Source organism: Salminus brasiliensis, chromosome 13 (genome assembly GCF_030463535.1).
Source record: "Salminus brasiliensis chromosome 13, fSalBra1.hap2, whole genome shotgun sequence".
Lineage (NCBI taxonomy): Eukaryota > Metazoa > Chordata > Actinopteri > Characiformes > Bryconidae > Salminus > Salminus brasiliensis.
This window is the reverse complement of record NC_132890.1, coordinates 8143276-8163476: the sequence shown is the minus strand read 5'-3', so window position 1 is coordinate 8163476 and position 20201 is coordinate 8143276. Positions and strand designations below refer to the sequence as shown.

Sequence of the window (20201 nt, the reverse complement as noted above, 5' to 3'; positions counted from 1 at the left end):
AGATAAACAAGACAACTATATTAACCATTAGTGTTGGACACAGGTGAAATTTGGCCTTTAACCCATCCGTGCAGTGGGCACACACAGTGACCGTGAGCACACATGCAAGCAGAGGGTGAAGGGCCTTGCTCAGAGGCCCAACGGTGGCAGCTTGCCGAGCCCGGGGAACCCACAACCCTGTCATCAATAGCCTAGAGCTCTGACCGCAACACTTTACCATTGAAACTAATCATCTGACAGGCACTGCATGTCTCAGAAGCTCATAGATTGATCCTCTAGAATTAGCTGAGAAACTTACATAAAAGAAAATATGCTGAGTGACTGGTTTAAGCAAATAGGTGGTGGGTGAGCATGATGTTTAAAAGACCTAGGGACCTACCACCTAACACATTAGCTAGGTCTGTAGGTGAACAGTTAGCTATCTGTAACTAATGTAGTCTTTTGTTATAGACAAATGTTTTGATTAATTTCATATTTCAAGGTCTACTTCAAGTGAGTGTATTTTGCTGTTGCAGGCATATTGCATATTTTCAATAATCAATTAACACTGGGTTATATAGAAAAATGTTTTAAATCAATTATATTGATTTTTAAAATTAAAGTAAATTAAATTGAATTAAAATTGAATTAAATAAATAAAAACATTAATAAAGTGGTTGATCTGGACAGCCCTGCTTTAGGTGCTCTGTACTTGCCAACTGGTTCACCGAAGTCAGACACAAACATTGGTTCCGGCCTGCGCTGTGTGCAGGGGGAACAAAAACAAAGGAGGACCGGATTTCTTCAGCACGCTAAGAAAAGTTACGTAAAGATGACAGCAGCTCTTCTTACATAATGAGCTTTATAAGGGGACAGGCAGTTTGTGAATGGCTGCCAGCACATTTCGTCTGACCCGGCCCTGTCTTCTGTATCCCAGCGCTGTTTGGTGCAGGTCTTCCTGCTCGGGAATGGACGGTATGGGAATGGGGTCGAGTCGTTCTCCTCTGGAGCGGCTGCACTTCGACAACGTCGCGCTGAGGAAGCTCCCCCTGGACCCGTCCGAAGCTCCGGGTGTTAGGGCCGTCCGGGGAGCTTGTTTCTCCAGAGTCCAGCCGCAGCCGCTGCACAACCCGAGGTTCGTGGCCGTGTCCAGCGGGGCTCTGGGGCTGCTGGGCCTCAGCGCGGAGCAGGTGGAGGAGGACCCGCTGGGGGCCGAGTATCTGAGCGGCTCCAAAGTGATGCCAGGCTCCGAGCCTGCTGCTCACTGCTACTGCGGACACCAGTTCGGCCAGTTTGCCGGGCAGCTGGGAGACGGAGCTGCCTGCTACCTCGGGGAGGTGAAGGCTCCGGCTGACCAGAGCCCTGAGCTGCTGAAGGAAAACCCCAGTGGACGCTGGGAGATCCAGGTGAAGGGTGCTGGATTGACCCCATATTCCAGGTAACGTAGCTATGTCTGTCTTGCTATAATAATAATGATCCTAGTATAATAGATATTGATGGTTTAGCAGGAGAGATTTATACTTAATAATGTTTATTGACTGTTTTCTTCATTATTTGGTGGTGATCTGTCAAACGGGGCAATACAGGAGTGTGGACGTCTATTAGGAATACAGAGCAGGGTCACCCTTTGCCCTCAAAATAGCCTCAGTTCATCGTTGGAAGGATTCCACAGGATGTTGGAACCATTCATTGAGATTCTTGTCTATATTGACATGGTCGTGCCAAGCAGTTCCTGCTGATTTCAAGAGCACCTTCTTTGCTTTGTGACTTTGGTGCATCGTCATGCTGGAGGTACCCATTAGAAGGGTATGTTGTGGTCATTAAGGCATGCACATGGTCAGCTACTATGCGTAAATAAGCTGTGGTTTTCAAGTGCCGATTGATTCATTGGTATTAAGAGGCCCAAACGGTGCCTCCACCAGCCTGGACTGTTGACACAAGGCAGGTTTGGTTCATGGATTCATGCTGTTGATGACAGGTTCTGACCCTACCATCCCAAGTCTTCACTTGTCCAAATCTGGCGAGCCTGTGCCCACTGCAGCCTTTGGTCTGTGGACAGCGAAGAAAAATGTTAGATCAGTGATCTCCACAAAAAACAACGGTCAAGCAACTTTTTTTTTTGACAGCGAGGTTAAAAAAGCAAGCTGAAAAAGTTATTTATACAAAAAAAAAAAAGACAATTGCAGTCAGGAAGGCAAGGAAGTGTTGTAGCAGTTCTATTCTCCTCTCTGTTTTGAGCTGTGTCACTTTCTTATAACAAATGGTTAAACAAACATGCGTCCTTTTCCTCCCTCTGTCTGTTTAGGCAAGCCGATGGGCGTAAAGTGTTGCGCTCCAGCATCCGCGAGTTTCTGTGCAGTGAAGCCGTCTTCGCCCTTGGTGTGCCCACCACTCGAGCTGGCTCTGTAGTGACCTCAGACTCACGGGTCATGAGAGATGTGTTTTATAACGGCAGTCCCCAAATGGAGAGGTGCTCTGTGGTGCTGCGTATTGCTCCCACCTTTATCAGGTAAGGTTTTTCAGTTTTGTTTACAAAACACAGTGGCGAACAAATCATATAGACAATAATCAAAATTAAAAAATGTAACTCATTCCTGGCCACTTGGCCGTCACGCTTTTTTGGCTATGTGCAGGTTTGGTTCTTTTGAGATCTTCAAACAGGCGGATGAGTTTACAGGGCGGCAGGGCCCCAGCTATGGACATGATGAGATCAGAACTCAGATGTTGGATTATGTCATCGAAACCTTCTACCCAGAGATACAACAGAGCCACTCAGACCCAGTGGAGAGGAACACCGCTTTCTTTAGAGAGGTAGAATAAAGCCAGTAGACGTTATCTAATTCACCTGTAATGAGTTGAAGGTAGGGCTGAAAGATGAATCATTTTGCAGTTTGAGTGGATGCAATTTTCTAATTGCAGGAGCTGCAATTTGCATAAGCCACTAGCTTGCAAGTTGTTGAGCATTGATTGTAACCTCACAAGGCAATGCCACAACTGTCAATTAACATTAAGATCAGGCTCTGTGACACAGGTGTTTATAATTATAGATGTGTGAACCACTAATACAGGTTTCTAATTGACGTCATTTAAAAATAATTAGCAGTGTAGATCATAATGGCAATATTGTGCCAATATTACATAATTTCCTCAAATAATGTAGCCCTAGATGAAGGTATGTTGGAGAAGAGGGACACATCTGGGCCTGAAATTCTAATACATTAAAAATAGAATCCTTTTGAGTCAACCAAGTGGCTATAGAAAATTAACATACCCTGATATTAAAGTCATTATTATTACTACGATTTTCCAGCTTTATTTGCACATTTTTGTCTTACTTGTATTCAGATAGTGAGAGGCAACAATTCTTAAACTGTAGTTAAAAAATAATATAAACTAGAATAACAGGGTCGGGGAAAGTGATGAATCCTCAGATTTAAAGCTGTGGTGGATCCATGTTTCCTTTAAATACAGCTATCTGTCTTTCTGGATATAAGCTTTGCACACCTAGAGTGGAATTGTTCAAGACCAGTCACTTTTCATGGGGATCGGCAATAGATTGCTTTCTTCTATACGCTGTCTATACACAGATTAGCTGCAGAGTGAACTTCCTGCCCAGCTTCAGCTGTCCAGCAGAGGGCCACATGGTTTCCTCAAGGTGTTGTTTTTAGTACGTTTGATTGAATGTTTTTGCATTATTTCAATTCAATCCTGACCGGTTAGTAGGTATGTGTTTGGGTTTTTGTCAAAAATGGCTTTTGAAATTGAGTGTAAAAAATGCCATACAAGCCCAGCGTGCCATAAAAGATATTGCCACCACCCCTGATATTGAAGTCAAAACACAAAACCAGTACAGTTAATTTCATGGGGATGGGGGTTGGGGCTGTGGGTGTGTTGGCAGTTATTCTGGTGAGTGATCTAGAAGGTAATCGTTGTACCTGGGCAAGTTTTATAATGTTTACTCTAAGGGGTTGATCCATTATCCAGGCTCGGTATTTCACTGATTAATTTGTAATACTTTTGTTATTTTCAGGTAATGCTGAGAACAGCCAGGCTGGTGGCCCAGTGGCAGTGTGTGGGTTTCTGTCATGGAGTCCTAAATACTGATAATATGAGTATTCTTGGGCTCACACTGGACTATGGACCCTTTGGTTTCATGGACCGGTAAGGCCTTACACACAGTTTACTGCTGTTTCTCTCAGTGATTGCTTTAATGTAGTAGCGGTGGACTTATGTAACAAAAATTTTGGCAGAAGGACCACGCTCAAACTCCTCCTCTTTATTACTATGCACACTATAAAACTCCTCCTCTCCCCTCTCCTTCTCCTGTCAAAATTTGCATCCCACCACCTGCTCCTCCTGATGGTCCAAATTATGCTCAACCTCTGCCTGATGGGACTCTGGGTCCCATCAGCTCGAAGCCCACAGATCTCCAGCCTGAACTTCCCGTGTTCCCCTTGCTTGCCTCAGCCTTCAGCACTTTGCAGAATGACTGTTAAATGGACCGTATCCCAGTTTTCTTGTATTGTGCTTGCTCAGTTAGAATCTCTTAATATCTGCATTAATAAACCAGCATGAATATCAAAATCCACATTAACTTCATTAAACTTGCCCTGATAGTCTAGCATGTTTATTGTTGTGGTAAAAACCCAAGAAGGCTACTGTACATTAATGGAAATCTTCATGCTCTTTCTCCCACTGAAGTTTTGACCCGGACTTCATCTGTAATGCTTCCGATAATTCTGGCCGTTACTCTTACAAAGCCCAGCCAGCCATTTGCCGCTGGAATCTGGCTCGCCTGGCAGAAGCCCTGAGCCCGGACTTGCCCTCAGAACGGGCTCAGACTGTGCTGGATGAGTACCTGCCTCTATTCAACACTTTCTACCTGCAGAACATGAGGAGAAAGCTGGGCCTGCTGAAGAAGGAAGAACCAGAGGATGAGACCCTCATCACAGACTTTATGCAGACTATGCACAACACTGGTAGGACGTGGAGGCGGAGCTTCAATTCATGGCTTTTTAGGAGCACTACAAAATTCTAGTGAATTTATATATTCTATGACCGTATGACCATCCTATACCTTTCTCTGCATATTTAGGTGCTGACTTCACCAACACCTTCCGCAGTTTGAGCCAGATCTCCTGTCCTGCAGAGGGAGAGGCAGTGGATGATCCTGAGGCTATCAAGCAGGCCACAGAGCTGCTCCTGCAGCAATGCGCCTCTCTACAAGAGTTGAAAGCTGGCAGTAGACCTACTATGGACCCTCGGTAACAATGTTTTTTTACTTCATTTCTTTGCACATGGGCTGTAGGTGTAGAATGGTTCTGCAAATTTCATCACTTAGGAAACCAGCGTATTGTAACACATCCTGTGGTTGGTTGTGTTTATCAGTTCTGGAGCTCTCTGGTAGAGTAGTCGCTAATCTTTGAATGGCATATGTGAATGTCATATATCATATATAACTGAACAAATAGTGCCATACGTCTTGAATGTTCTGTTCCTTTCTTGCTTAAAAGGTTTTGTTGATTGAAATCTTCACTAGATCTGCCCAGAGGAAGTGAAACGCTCTGTTTGTTTGGTCTTGTTTCTTTATTACAAACCAACTTTTTTGAACGCCCCTCGTTCTCCCACAGGGAGTTAGCAATGCTGCTATCAATGGCCCAGAGCAACCCTGCCCTCTTCAATATTTTATCGGATCGGACGACGGTAGCTCAGCAGCTGCAGAAACTCTCCAGGCTGAAGGAACTTATGGAAACCTCAGAGGAAGAGCTGAAGACCAAGCAGACAGAGGACTGGGCCTGCTGGATCCAACAGTACAGGTGCAGTCTGAGAGGATGCACTTTACCGAGGGTCATCTAGAGCAAAGTTGGTGCTAGGCAACAGCCAGTTGCTTCGAAGCCCAAGTGATAAAAGACTCGGGGGCTTCATTAATTGTAACAGATGGTACAAAGCCAGAACAAACATGTTAAAGGGGTTGTGATCCCTTGAGAATGTCTGGAGCAGTGTCTAACATGTCTTTTTGTAACAGAGAGAAATATAATAATAATAATAATAATAATAATATTAATACTGTTTTGTGCAAATGTTTAGGCACCCTTGGTGAAATTGCAGATTTTTGATTTTCTAAGTATAAATAAGTTCTAACCCTCTCTACAGAAAACACACTTCTCCACACTTCTGCATATTCTAAAGCATAATTGGTGTTGGCTTATCATAAATAAAATAGTACATTTTATAAAATATGACAAAAAAAATATTTTAAATTCAGTAAACAAATAGGAACGGTCTCTAAAATGTTCAAATGTTTAGACTGAACTTAGTTTCCTGTAGAGGAATATTTACTTATTAATACTCTATAGTTACTTAATAGTTTATTTAAATCAATAAACTGTGCCAGGAGAACCCACATTTCCACACAACATTGCATGTATTTATTTGTACATCTTCACATTCTACTTGTGCTTGTCTCCAGACAGCGTCTTGCTCGCGAGTGTGAGGGAGCGAGTGACGTGAAGGTGGTGCAGGAGGAGAGAATAAGTGTAATGAACAGTAATAATCCACGTGTGGTGCTCCGGAACTACATTGCCCAGAATGCAATCGAGGCAGCAGAGAATGGGGACTTCTCTGAGGTTAAGCTTTTTGCATTATTGAATAACTGTATTGAATCAATTGATGGATAAAAAATAGTGTTATAGAGAAACGTACCAGTACTGATTCCTTAACAATGGCTCTGATAGGAACAGCTATTCAGAATGACCAGTCCACATACACACACCTGATACACCTGTCTATAAGAAAATGTTTTCTCTTTAGGTACTATTTTGCCTTACAATGCCCTACATGTGGCTCTCTGCCTTAAAATAATTCTAAAAATGTCTCTGATGTCAAGCAGCATAGTATTTATGTAGTGTTTTATGTAATGGCTTTCTAAATGGTGGCTTGTAGAGATATTAAGTGCTTGGGACATCTGGTTTCTACCATCACCATCATGAAAAATTTGCACTCCCATTTCGCACAATTTACATTGAATCCATTCTGAAATACTTTGTTTTTATTAAAAGTTCAGTTACTTTTAAATGCTATAAAAATATGACATTTAAATTAAATGAAATAAAAATGAATTGAAATGTTTTTTAACACTTCTATTCATTGATGTTCAACATAAATACATTCTTAGTCATATTTACTAAATAATAATTTTGGTTTAGTACTCATTTATTAATCACAGTTTTCTCTTGAACAGGTTCAGAGAGTTCTGAAAGTGCTGGAGAAGCCATTCTGTGCCCAGGAAGGCTTGGAGCAGCCAGGCTGGGTGGGGAGAGGAGGATCGGCAGAGCCAGGAGAGAGGGACGAAGGCGAGCAGGGAGAGGCCCGAGAGGAAGGTGGAGGAGCCGAGAGCCGAGTGTTTGTCCCTTATGATAGCAAGCCCCCAGCCTGGGCCAATGAAATCTGTGTTACATGATCATCATAGAGCCTTCAGGACACACATCTGGCCCATATTCACAGGAGAAAGAGAGGGATTCTCGTCTCTGTGGGCTGGAGAGATGTTGCTGAAGGCTAGTGAGGTACTAAACTCCTGTCAACCAGTTTAAAATATACAGAATGTATAATCGATGCTAATTGATATTTTAATTTAATGAATACTTTGAGGGATGATTGCTTACGATGACCTGAGCTGATTATTTACATCTGTGTATATTAGACTGGTTATAAATGATGCCTTGGACCACCAGTCTTAAAAAGGCAGGTCTCAGTCTGAAGGATGGGAGTTGTGGTACAGAATAAACCAAAGATAGTGTGTGTGAGAGTGTGTGTGTGAGAGTGTGTGAGAGTGTGTATCTTAACGTCGCAACGCACAAACTAGTGAGCAGCAATGCTCCAAAACGTTAGCGCACAATTAGTTTTTCTGAAGATCTTAATCTTGTATGCTACAACAGTAGTGTCTTTATGCAATGATTTATTACTAATGTCTTACAACAGTACGCATATGAGCTTATCCTGGAATACGTACAAGGCTTTTGCAACTTTCCCACACAAATGGAACACTTGCCAGAATAGAGACGTTTAGGAGAACTTAAGATAGATTGAAGAGAACCATGGTAAAGCTCTGCAACGAAAGAATCACAGTGATCATAAAGTTTTTTTAGAAATAAAAGTCTGCCTAAAAGTTAGCTGTCAGTGTGTTTTGGCTCTGTTATTATACATTAAGGCTTCCCACACATCCTGATAAACGTAAACTAGTTTTACAATCATGGAAAACCCTTAAAAATGTTCTAGAAGTTCTAAAACGTGGAAATGTGAGTAAAGTCCAGGGAAAGTTGATATTAGGCTATTAGGCTGCTGGGATTGCATGTTGTAGCTGCTGATGCTCATCTGTTGAAGCTTATAATGTTATATAAGCCAGTAGTGTCTTTTTAGGGCAGCAATTTTAGAGCAAACATTCCTTGGTGAATGAGAAATGTACAAATGTTCACTGTCTAGATCCTTCATATTTATTTTAATCAAAGAAAAAATTAATCCCACCCCACCCCACCCCATTTGAAAGGGTCTATGGGGAACCACAATGAAAGCCATTATATGGAGAATAAAGTGAACCCCCAAAATTCCTTTGACCCCACATGAACATCTAAGGAAGTTTAACCCTTGTTCACCTCAGAAAAGGTCAATGTTTACGATTCTATCATTAGAAAGAGCCTGGGCAAAAATGGTATCTATGGGAAAGATGAGACAGACTGATAGTTATGGGTAATGTAAACACCTCCACTAACCTTTTGGAATGTCCCGGGGACTGATGCTGTATATCAAAGGTGGGCATTTGGGAAGATTGTCATCTCATTAGATTGGGTGCAAAGCTTTGACAACTCATCCAAGACGTCCCAGAAGAATCCACATTTTAACCCTTGTTCACCTCAGATAAATGGTATTTATAGGAAAGTTGTGAGGCAAAATTAACTGCTAGTCAAGGGGAACATAAAGCCAAAAAAGCACCTGGAACAAAACTGAAACACAAATTTTCTGATCCTGTTCGATTGGATGCAAAGATAAAGCAGCACTCCACAATATGTACAATGTTGATGGTGTAGGGGTGCTTTGATGCTTCTGGCCCTGGGCAGCTTTGCAGTAAGTGATCGAACCATGAATTCTGCTCTCTACTAGAAACCTCTGCAGGAGAATGTCCTCCACAGTAGTCTCCAGTTACAAGGAGTGTTTGGTTGTAGTTGCTGCTGCTAAAGGTGACGCAACCAGTTATTAAGTATGGGGGTAAATTTATTTTTCCACACAGGTGATGAGCTGCCAGACTTTTTTGTCAATAAATGAGAATCAGTTACCAGCTGTGTTTGCATTTCTTCTCGTATTATATCACATTATGAATGAGGACCGGAACACGACAAATCCACAGAAATAGGGGAAATTGGCACTGGGCTAAATACTTCCATTCATGGTACTCTACATGTCCTGGAATAGGATTTCCTACTAAGAGTGGGAACCCTGAGTATCTTAATAAGACTTTGGAATTAGTTATATGGAATAAGGTAGCACAGTGACTCTATATGTCCACTGTTGCTTTTTAGGGGTGGAAAGGTCAACTTTTGGATAAGACCAAGTAAATCTCTGAATGAAAGAAAAGCCTTTAAAATGCTGGAAAAGCACTTTGGCGAAGCCTCAGTATTAAAAAAAAGTCCTCAGTGAAGGTAGCTTTCATTTGACATAGAAAGGAATGTCTGTGCCTGGAGGCCTGTGTGTTCGAGACATGTTACTGCACGCCTCCTGGAGCTCAGTGTGGGTTTCAGAAAGGCTGAAAATAGAGCAACTTCATCAAATGGACAGATAATATTGCCACAATCTTTAGTCGGATCAAAAGATCTTGACGGGCAGGGAAAGGTGGATCGATGCTTAAGCACTGACCTTATATTTATTAGGAAATCTGTGCTAATTCTGGGTGTGGTCTCCTTTTGCTCTCAAAACAACTACAATTCGTCACAGAATGGCCAACATCCTCAAGATTTTGGGAACATTCCTTTGAGATTCTAGTCCATGTTGACATGGTTGATTTCCCTAAAGCGCTCCGCTGGATTCAGACCCCTCACTATTACACCACCTTCTCAATCCTGCACTGTTGTCACAAGGCAGGCTGGGTCCATGGATTCATGCTGTTGGTCCCAAACTCTGACCCTACCATCTGTGTACCTCAGCAGAAATGCAGATTTATCACAACATGCTGTGCTGTTGTGTCTCCCACTAGTCTGCCACTAGAAGAGTGACCTGGTGTGGTCTTCTTGGCTGGGATACTTTTCTGCTCATTGCAATTGTACAGTGTTTAAGTGATTATCTGAGCTACTGTAGCCTTTCTGTCAGCTCGAACCAGTCTGGCCATTCACAGCTGACCTCTTGTAATCAACAGGGTGCTCTAACCTCTAACTGGATGTTTCTTTTTTATGTCAAACCAAAAAAGTAAACTAATGGAGACTGTTGTGCAGAAAACCCAGGTTGTCAGATCAGAAGCACTAAAAAAAAACACTGGCACCAACATTCATGATTCACCCAATATCAGGTAGGCATAATTCTGAGCTGCATGAGTTTATGCACCGCACTGCTACCACACGACTGGTTGATTAGGTTAGATTAGATTAGGTTTGGTTGAACACAGCCATTGACAAGACATAGAGTGATAGGCCTAATCTTATGTTATTTTATACCCCCACATGTGCAATTAAGAATAATTTGCAATTACCTGAAATTATCTGTAAATAATATTGTTTTTGCTTTTTACTTATGTTATTTATTTGTGTATATAATGGTAATTGAACTACATTTTTGCATCTGAGTGTCTTGCTATCCCTTTTCTGCTGTGACACTGAGAATTTCCCCACTGTGGGACTAATAAAGGATTATCTTATCTTATCGCTCTAATAAATAATCACATATAAATTGAACAGCTAAGGTCATACAAACACTAACACTTTTATTGATTTATGAATGTACAAATCCAAAGACTCAAAGTAAGATCACATACATACATTTGTATAAAAAAAAAAAAAAAAAAAAAAAAAAATATATATATATATATATATATATATATATATATATATATATATAATGGATATATATATAATAATAAATATTTAAATGAAGAGGTCTCGCCCACCCCTACTGAGTGGGGAAAGTCTCTGCCCTTAAGCCACAGTGACGTGTAAGCCCTGTCTGTCTGACTGTGCAGTGCTGCTGCTGGGAGCGGCTTCATAGCTGCTCAGGTACGCTCGACTAGAAGGTGTGTTTCCACCCTGTCCTGCAAATCACGGCTTCTGTGACTGACACGAGGACTTTTTTTGGAGGTAGCATTCTGGCAAAACGATGACCAGCCCCTCAAGACCTGGGTACTATCGGCAGGAGGTGAATAAAACAATATGGGAAGTACGTGATCGCTACAGAGACTTGAGGCAGGTGGGGACGGGGGCGTATGGTACAGTGTGGTGAGTATGGTGTTTTCTCCTCGGTAGGACATTAGCCCACAGGTCGCAGCAGCAGTAGCAGCAGCAGCAGCAGCAGCAGCCAGACGCTTCGTGTATTAACGTTTACAGCTGCAGAGAAGGCTCCCGGTCGAGCTCTAGAGGATGTTGCCTATATGTTAAAGCAGTCGACCCACATGTGGCATGTCTAACGTGCTATTTATGGCTTTTCAGCGCGCTGTGCAGCTCCCTCCACTTATTTCCTGTTTCGATTCAATGAGGTTTAGGCGAGGTCACGAAAACCCAGCTGATAGGCCAGGCTGGAAGGTAAACAAGGCAGAGAACATAGTGCATCAGGGTTGCCAGGTCTTACCTGGGTTGAATCCTGCTCATCGACCAGTCCAAAGAATTTCTTGTGAATCTGTATAAAACTAAACATTGACTGCAGTGCAATGTAAGCACTAAGAGCTCAAGCTGCTGAGAAACCTCAAAAGGCCTGCACACTGTGAACAGGTTTCCCAGACCTGAGTTTTAAACCTAATCCCTGACTACTACACCATATGACTGGACATTCTCCACTGGCCCCCAGTCATCTAGAAGTGCCACTGGTGGTTTTTAGTTTGACCGGGCACCTTGTTGGACCTTGCGCCAGATCACTCTTTCCTGGACATTCTCCACTGAAAGGAAAATGTAGCTCAGAACTAAGTTTAATCCTTCTCCGGGAAAACGGCCCGATATGTCCAAACATTTGTAAACATTGTGCTCATCCAATGTTTCTTTCCGAAATTAGGACAGGGTGTTGTCCCCTTTGCTGCAGTAACAATGTCCAGTCTACTGGAAAGAAAGAAAGCTCTCCAAGACTTTAGGAGACTGATCTCACTTCAGGTGATGGTCTTAGTCTTAGTCCAATTTAAATTATTCTGGATCAGCATACTGACTGCTATGATCCCAGGGTTAGTGATTGGACCAGGAGGGGTTAAACATGGGACACATCTGTGTTGTACGCTGCATATGGGGCCTAGATTGGAACCCACGTGAAATCAAGGTGGGCTGTAACGATGGGGCCTATTTGTGAAGACCAGTTGAGTCCCAGAAAAAACGCAAGTACAAACCCACTCAAATCCCATGCCCACCAGGTACCCACCTAGCCGACATTCCACCCATGTGAGCCCCACATGAGCTTGATGGTGGGGTTTGTAAACACTCTGGATCACAAACGTCACTTGTACAATCTGGTCCATCGTCGCCGGCCTTGATGGCAAGCTGCACATTTCTTGATCTGTTTGGGTTTTCCACAGAGCCCCTGTTTTACAAATAATGAGTTAAGACTGCCTTTTTATCTGTTTTACGAAACTGCAGAGATATGTTTAATATGTAATGAAAAAAGGTTTATTGTTTGCATAATTATTTTTAATAACGCATGCAACTTTTATGATGTAATGAAATGCTCTTTCTTTAGTTATGCGCTGGACAGCAGGACTAGGTCAAAGGTGGCCATCAAGAAACTCCATCGTCCATTCCAGTCAGAACTTTTTGCCAAGAGGGCCTTCAGAGAGCTCCGATTGCTCAAACACATGAAGCATGACAACGTAAATGGCACAAAACACCACCTCATGCACAGCATGCCTTATCTTTGTGTTTTCCTTTAATAGCTGAGGGTTTGGGCCCCTATAAACTCCTCTCTCTTTGCTCTGCTGGCTATAGGTTATTGGACTCTTGGATGTTTTCACTGCAGACCTGTCGCTGGACCGATTCCAGGACTTGTAAGCTTTAACCTGCTTTCTCTGTTGCATTTTCATGATCCTTCTTGTTGTTTCTTGTTTAGCTTGTCTTGCATAGTCTGAAGGTCCAAAGTAACTCACACATTATAAGTATTATACTACAGTACCATACTGCTTGTGTCTCATTTTACTGGTCTACAAATAAATATTAGTGGTTAGTGTAGCATAGTGGGTAACACCACCTCTTTCCCCGGGGCAGACTAGTGTTTGATTCCTTGGCTGGGCAAGCCCACCTCACTACACCAATAATTCTATTCAAATCAAGTCAGATTTATTTGAATAGAGCTGTTACTGGAATTGGTCCAGTAACAGGTCAAAAGATCAATAAATCATAAAACATGAGAACAACCCCCTCTCACACCCCCGGTATGAAAGCTAAATGTGACTGTGACAAAGAAAAACTCCCTCAGAGCTGGAGGAAGAAGCCTAGGGAGAAACCAAGACTCACAAGGGGGGACCCATCCTCCTCTGGGTCAAAACCTCTTATAAATTATTGATAAAAAGTCACTGGACCACCAGTGCTGTTCTGCTGTTCTCAGGTGTGCTGATAAAGTCATAATAGGGCTGGGCATATGACGATATTTTATCGTATCGTGATAAACTGTTATCGCGACACACAATATGCTTGAAGAGCACTAATCAACTGCAACCTTCCATTACAAACTGTGTAATTAGTCTAGTGTAGGTGAATGAATTGCAGCACATTTAGAATATGAATTACTGTTCATTATGGTAGAATAATTAAATAGTAGTTTTTAAGAATGTGGCTACTGATGCTATTTGTCTGCGATCATGTATGGTGCAGTTAATATTGTGTATCATGAAAATGTCTTTAAATATTGTGATATAATACTTTTACCATATCGCCCACCGCTAAATTATAATATAATCATAGTAGTGATGGTAAGAATAATGAAAGTAATGAAGGTTTATGGTGTTAATAATAATAATAATAATAATAGTGGCAGATCGTTAAGAGTCCATGTGAACTTCAACATAGTCTGTAGCAGCTAACAGCAGCAGCAGGAGGTTGGGCAGCTGGTCTGACATGGGTAGCAGGGGAGCCCAGCGGTCAGTCTTGTGGGTGGGCAGCTGGTCTGATGCGGGAAGCAGCTTCCAGCAAAGTCAGGCCAGACATATGGGTAGTCATTAACTCTGAGAAGTTAATGAAATAGAATACAGAGTACAGAGAATGTGAATAATCCTTGAGACTCCCAACCCTACCTTTGTCTAGCTGTGTACCATGATTTAAACGAATGGTACTCCATACAAGATCGTCAGACAAATGCCATAAATGTAAATATGCATATATTATATATTTTTAACGCTGATCCATGTGGATGTGGCCTCAGTTTCTGCACGTTTATAAATGTCTATGTATCTGTATGGGGTGAAAGATTTTTGGTTTGTGAAAAATATTGGATATCTGCATTGGCTTAGAATCTCCAAATAGATACATTCTTAATTTTATTAATGGTTATTTCACAATTATTGTCAATTATTGTAAGATTTCTGGGTAATAAGGTTTAGTCTATTACTAATCATACAAAGCCATTCATAAGAAATATTCTGACTAATATACAGAGATGTAAATATTGTACTGTTTTAAGTGTTTGAATCCTCATGCCTATCTCTCTTTCTTTCATAGTTACCTGGTGATGCCCTTTATGGGTACTGACCTGGGCAAACTGATGAAGATGGAGAAGCTATCAGAGGACAGAATTCAGTATCTGGTTTATCAAATGTTGAGAGGCCTTAAGGTACATGTCTCATGTTTATATGTACATGTATTTACAATCTTGAACACTTCAAACACACACACTTATGTGTCATATCTCCTCGTGTTCACAGTATATCCATGCAGCTGGTATCATTCACAGGGTGAGCTGCTTATTTTTAGCTAATCTGATACATATAATTGAATAGATTATACCAAAAATAGATTTTTTTGCTCATTGCCCATTGTTTTTTCTCACAGGACCTCAAGCCAGGCAATCTCGCCATCAATGAGGAATGTGAGCTCAAGGTAGCTCTGCCTGTGTCATACTGCAGTTATATCTGCTTTGTGTTTGACCTGTATTAAACCATGAATTGCTAATTAGATGTTCTGTCTCCAAGATCCTGGATTTTGGTCTGGCTCGACAGGCAGATAGTGAGATGACTGGGTATGTGGTCACCCGCTGGTACAGAGCCCCTGAGGTCATCCTGAACTGGATGCACTACACACAGACCGGTGAGTCACGTGGTTGTAGTTGTGAAGATAATGGGCTTTGGCCTCCTCCGGAACTGATCTGATACTCTGATTGTAATGTGTAAGATGGGGCTTTGCTTAGGACCTTTAGACTGACGTCAGAGCAGGAGTTCAGACGAGACATGAATCACAAGGGCCTGCTTAAACCCCTATAACTCAATTTTGAGGCAGCATAGATTTCTCATTTTATTTATTGCCTGTGTATTGACTCTAATAAGCAGTAGTTACAAGCTTTCCATCTACTCTTTTATGTGAATTTGAAAAAGATCAGGATGTGAATATATCTCCAGGGTAGGTTGTTATGTTTGAATAAGGTGGAATAGTTTCTTTTTTTACAGATTTTTCAAGTGATGGCATAGCAGGTACCAAAAAAAAAACAACAAAAAACAAACAAACAAACAAAAAAAAACATATATATATATATATATATATATATATATATATATATATATATATATATATATATATATACATACATACATACATACATACATACATAGGACATCTAATAAAGGTTCAGATTATTCTCTTAGGGGTGCTAGATTAATACGTCAGAGTATTGCAGTATTATCCGCTATGGCTGAATATGTCAAACATGGTGAGAGAGGCACTTTAGCTTATGCCATATGGCTCCAGAGGGTCACGTTATCTTTAGGATTTCTGAAGAATAAAGTTTTGGACATTGTGTCAGGTCTAAAAGGTTTTCCATGTCTGTCTTTTGTCTTCTCAGTGGACATCTGGTCTGTTGGCTGTATCATGGCAGAGATGCTGATGGGAAAACCACTGTTCAAAGGGAACGATCGTATCCTACTGTTTAACAGATTTTAATAGCAGAGATAATACTGAATCTTCCACCATTGTCTGGTATCTCTGTGAATAATGAAAACCTGCTGCTTTGCAATATGCCCAGTATTTACTATAGTCACATGATGCTGCACCACAGGACCATTTCTTGTATCTCTTGACCCTTGACCTGTTTTACTCAGACCTGGATCAGCTGACAGAAATTATGAAGATCACAGGAACACCCACACAGGAGTTTATCTCCAAACTGCAATCTCAGGAGGTGAGACACTCAATATTCCATTCGCTAGACCCATGCATGAGCGCCAGATACAGCCTTAAAGGGCCTTTTCATAAAAAATAAATTTCTGTTACTTTTTTTATTTAAAATGTTTGATCATGTATATAAACTTATTATTATTATTATTATTATTGTTATTATTATTGTTGTTGTTACATTTTAAACATATCAACATCTATATGCTAAATAATTGCACTTTATTGAATTAATTAATCTGTTAATTAACCAAAAGCAAGTTTGGCCCCTCCCTTTCACACTGTGGTCATAAGAAATTTCAGCATGGACTTCTTTTTGAAAAAGACACAATGCAAGGCAGCCAATTGGAGCTTATTTACACTAAGAGTCAAAGGTTTGGATGCACCTGGTTGAATGTGTGCTGATTAACAGCCTCAAAACATTTGACCCAAATGCAAGGGTGACTATTTTGTTTATTGGTTTTCAAAATAGGACACTGGGGACACATGGGTAGTTAGGCCTAACTGAAACACCTCAGCCAAAACATCCTAAGTTGTACATTGACCTGAGAGGGGATTCTTTGGTCATATAGACTATTAATGTATTGGTCTTGCTAAATGATGATGAATAAAGTTGCATGGTTTGAGAGGATTATCAACCCTCAAGCTTACACACTTAACACTTAACACTTAACACTTAAACCCCCCCAGGCCATGAAATTCTGACTATAGTGAAAAAAAAATGTATCCACATATTGTTTCCAGTTAAAAAAAAACTAGAGAAATGTATTTCTTTACATTTAATTCATTGTTTAATGTAATAATTAATTGGGGAATTAAAACAATTATAAAAAAAGCCAACAGGGTTTGTTTGAAAGGATTTTTGATTTGATGTAAAATTAGTGTAGACGTACACCTAATGGAGGTTTACAGCAAGTTTTTTCCCAGAACTGGACGTCTAAACCAGGAAGAATTAAGGTGGTTTTATTTTTATCCATGCAGGGACTTTTATCCTCATCATCACTGTTTATGGTTCTCCTTCAGTGTCATTTTCCTAAACTAATTCCGCTACTTCCAGGCTAAAAATTACATCCAGCGGATGCCGAAGCTTAAAAAGAAAGATCTTCAGGCTTTGATGCCAGGTGTCAATCCTCAAGGTAAAAGCACCAGCATAAGTGTGATAAACACTGCTTCTCCACACATTAGAGATCAATACTCTGAGCACTTCAAATGCATAGTGAGTCATGGTCTCAAAAGTAATACTTCTAAAAGGGACTTCTGTTTTAAAGCCCTGCTATTTTAAGAGAACGAGAGCTATGCTAAGTGTGTGTGCTGTGTTGCTTGCAGCAATCACTGTGCTGGAATCGATGCTGCTGCTGGACCCAGACAGCAGGATAAGGGCAGCTGAAGGCTTGGCTCTGCCGTACTTTGCTGAGTTCCGTGAACCAGAGGAGGAGACCGAGGCCCTGCCTTATGATCACACCCTGGACAACGCGGAGCAGTCGCTGACTCTATGGAAACGTATGAAAAATAACGTAGAAGTAGTTTAAAGAAAAAGTAAAAAATCTCATTTGTAGAGTTGATCAGCTAAGATGCTTTTGGTGTCTGAAGATTGTATATTTTGTTTCACACTGGGGGCTTATGTGGCTTATGTAACTTCAGACTGAAGGGACCTTCTCAGTTAACACTGTTCAACATCATTACATAATTACCAAAAAATATGACGAGTTGTGAACTAGTTAAATTGGACCAAATCAGTTGGACAATTTTTATTGATTTATTGGCTTTTCAGTTGGTTTTCAATTGGTTTTCAGTTGGTTTTCAGTTGGTTCCTCTCATTGTGTCCTCAGCATGATGTGCTGTTAGCAAGCTGAAGGGCTTGTCGCCATACAGCTTTTAGCCTTGACTTTACATTATTTGGATATTTTCACAAGTCTTAGTGCTAAAACAAAAATAAGCCGTCCCTGTTGGTTCAGTGGTTCAGAGTAGTCTAGTTTGTTTTCGAGGAAGCAGACAATGGAGAGCTTTTGCTTCAGCATGTGCTGAGTTTGAGCTTGCTCTATATTGTGTCCAAATTTCATGAATAGACCAATAGAAATACGTCTAAAGTACTTAAAACATTACATTGACTTTCATTGAAAGTTAAGAAGGTCTTATCTTTCTCCTGTGCAGTTAATCATTTGGAGATACGGGTCTTAAAAGTATAAGTCCCTTGACAAACTTTTGGATGTTCCTAAGTTTAAAACTGTGGCAGAACCTTAAAGAAAGGGTTTTATTCTCCTAGAAGGTTCCTCAAAGCACCTTAAGACATTCTTCCACAGTTTCAAACTGAGGAACCTCCAAGAGGTGCATGACAGCTGTGATATGCTCCACTCCCAAGTGTCAGAGTCTGCATATGCAAGCTCAAAACTAAAGAAGTAGACTTTGGACACCAAACATGGGCTGATCAACTATAGGTTTGACGTCATTTTTGATGTTTTGTGCTTTTCCTTCAGTGCACAAGAGTCTTCTCTTGACAATAAGACCTGCAGGCAGACTGATGAATGTTTAGCATGTATAGTTATTAAGTTTCTGTGGTCCTTATCTCGGTTGCAGATAAGAGATGTAAGACTCTGCTGGAGCATTTAGTTGGTCAGCATGTACTTAGTGATTACATTGTAATCCTCTCTCCCTTCCCCCTTTCTTTTTCCACCTTTCCCTCCCACTCTCTCTCTCTCTTTCTTTCCAGGATGCACATTCAGCGAGATTCTTGCCTTCACGCGTCCACCACTGGGGCCTGAGCCGAAGGAGACGTCGCTCTAAGCAGAACTGTTGCACCTGTAACTCCTCCACGTCTTCAACCGAATGTGCCTTTGCACTCTCTGTGTGCTACTGTATGTGTGCATGTAAGGAATAAGCCATATGTGCGGTGTCTTCTGTTGTCCAGCATGGTCTGCTGTTGTGGTTGACATACATGATCAAGAACATCCCTACATGCCTTTATTCCTCAGGTGCAGGTAACTAATACGAATGTAAGGACCTTGGTGAAGTGGTACAGCTGGTCAGCTTATATCTCTATGTCAAACATAGTTCCTTATGAGGAACGTGGTTCTTCTATGGCATCGCTCAGCTGTAGCTCCAGTTAAAAAAGGCTTGAGACATGAGGCAAGGCTTGATTTTAATACCTGGTATTACTGGAACACTGTGGCATAAATTCATGTATGTCTTTGACCATATGTTTGTGTGTGTGTGTGTCTTTGGTTGTCCTCATAAAGTACATAGTTTACAAATAGTTACAGATAAGACTCAAAAGTCATATCAGGCATGTCCTACCCATGAAGCTCTGATACACCAGTTCTTTTTTTAAGTGTTTTAAAATTAGATTTTCCCGGATGTGACAAAGTACCTGCTGTATGTTTATTAAAACAGTTTGCTCTATTAAGAGATATATTTTTCATGGCTATTTTTACAACTTTAAAACTGCGAATATTATTACTTCTGGGCAGATGGTACTTAGTAATAGTTCTAAGTACTCGTTTCCTCCCAACTTCCCCCCCAAAAAAAACCCAATATGTTGGGTGAACTTAACTTGACAAAGCTGCCCCTAGGTGAGAGTGTGGGAGTGAGTGGGTTGTGGGTGGTGTCCTGCAATAGCGTCCCTGTATTGCGAGTTGGCTCCAGACCCACTCTGACCCTGATTCGGAAAAAGTGGATAAGAAGATGGATTGA

The 20201-nt window shown here is 41.1% G+C and overlaps 2 protein-coding genes across 2 annotated transcripts; both read left to right on the top strand.

The window, feature by feature from the left end:
- The first annotated feature begins 756 nt into the window (after nucleotides 1–756).
- Nucleotides 757–9304, top strand: selenoo1 (selenoprotein O1). The gene is made up of 9 exons (XM_072695568.1): nucleotides 757–1417; nucleotides 2285–2488; nucleotides 2613–2790; nucleotides 4010–4140; nucleotides 4681–4958; nucleotides 5075–5243; nucleotides 5610–5795; nucleotides 6449–6605; nucleotides 7220–9304. The coding sequence occupies exons 1-9, from the start codon at nucleotides 867–869 to the stop codon at nucleotides 7445–7447; spliced, it is 2082 nt and encodes a 693-aa protein (XP_072551669.1). The 5' UTR covers nucleotides 757–866; the 3' UTR covers nucleotides 7448–9304.
- Nucleotides 9305–11203: 1899 nt separating this feature from the next.
- On the top strand, nucleotides 11204–19878 carry mapk12a (mitogen-activated protein kinase 12a). The gene is made up of 12 exons (XM_072694680.1): nucleotides 11204–11447; nucleotides 12883–13012; nucleotides 13128–13186; nucleotides 14853–14964; nucleotides 15056–15085; nucleotides 15183–15230; nucleotides 15323–15437; nucleotides 16186–16257; nucleotides 16442–16521; nucleotides 17572–17650; nucleotides 17841–18014; nucleotides 19222–19878. Exons 1-12 carry the CDS (start codon nucleotides 11329–11331, stop codon nucleotides 19293–19295), a joined length of 1092 nt encoding a protein of 363 aa, XP_072550781.1. The 5' UTR covers nucleotides 11204–11328; the 3' UTR covers nucleotides 19296–19878.
- The last annotated feature ends 323 nt before the right edge of the window (nucleotides 19879–20201 follow it).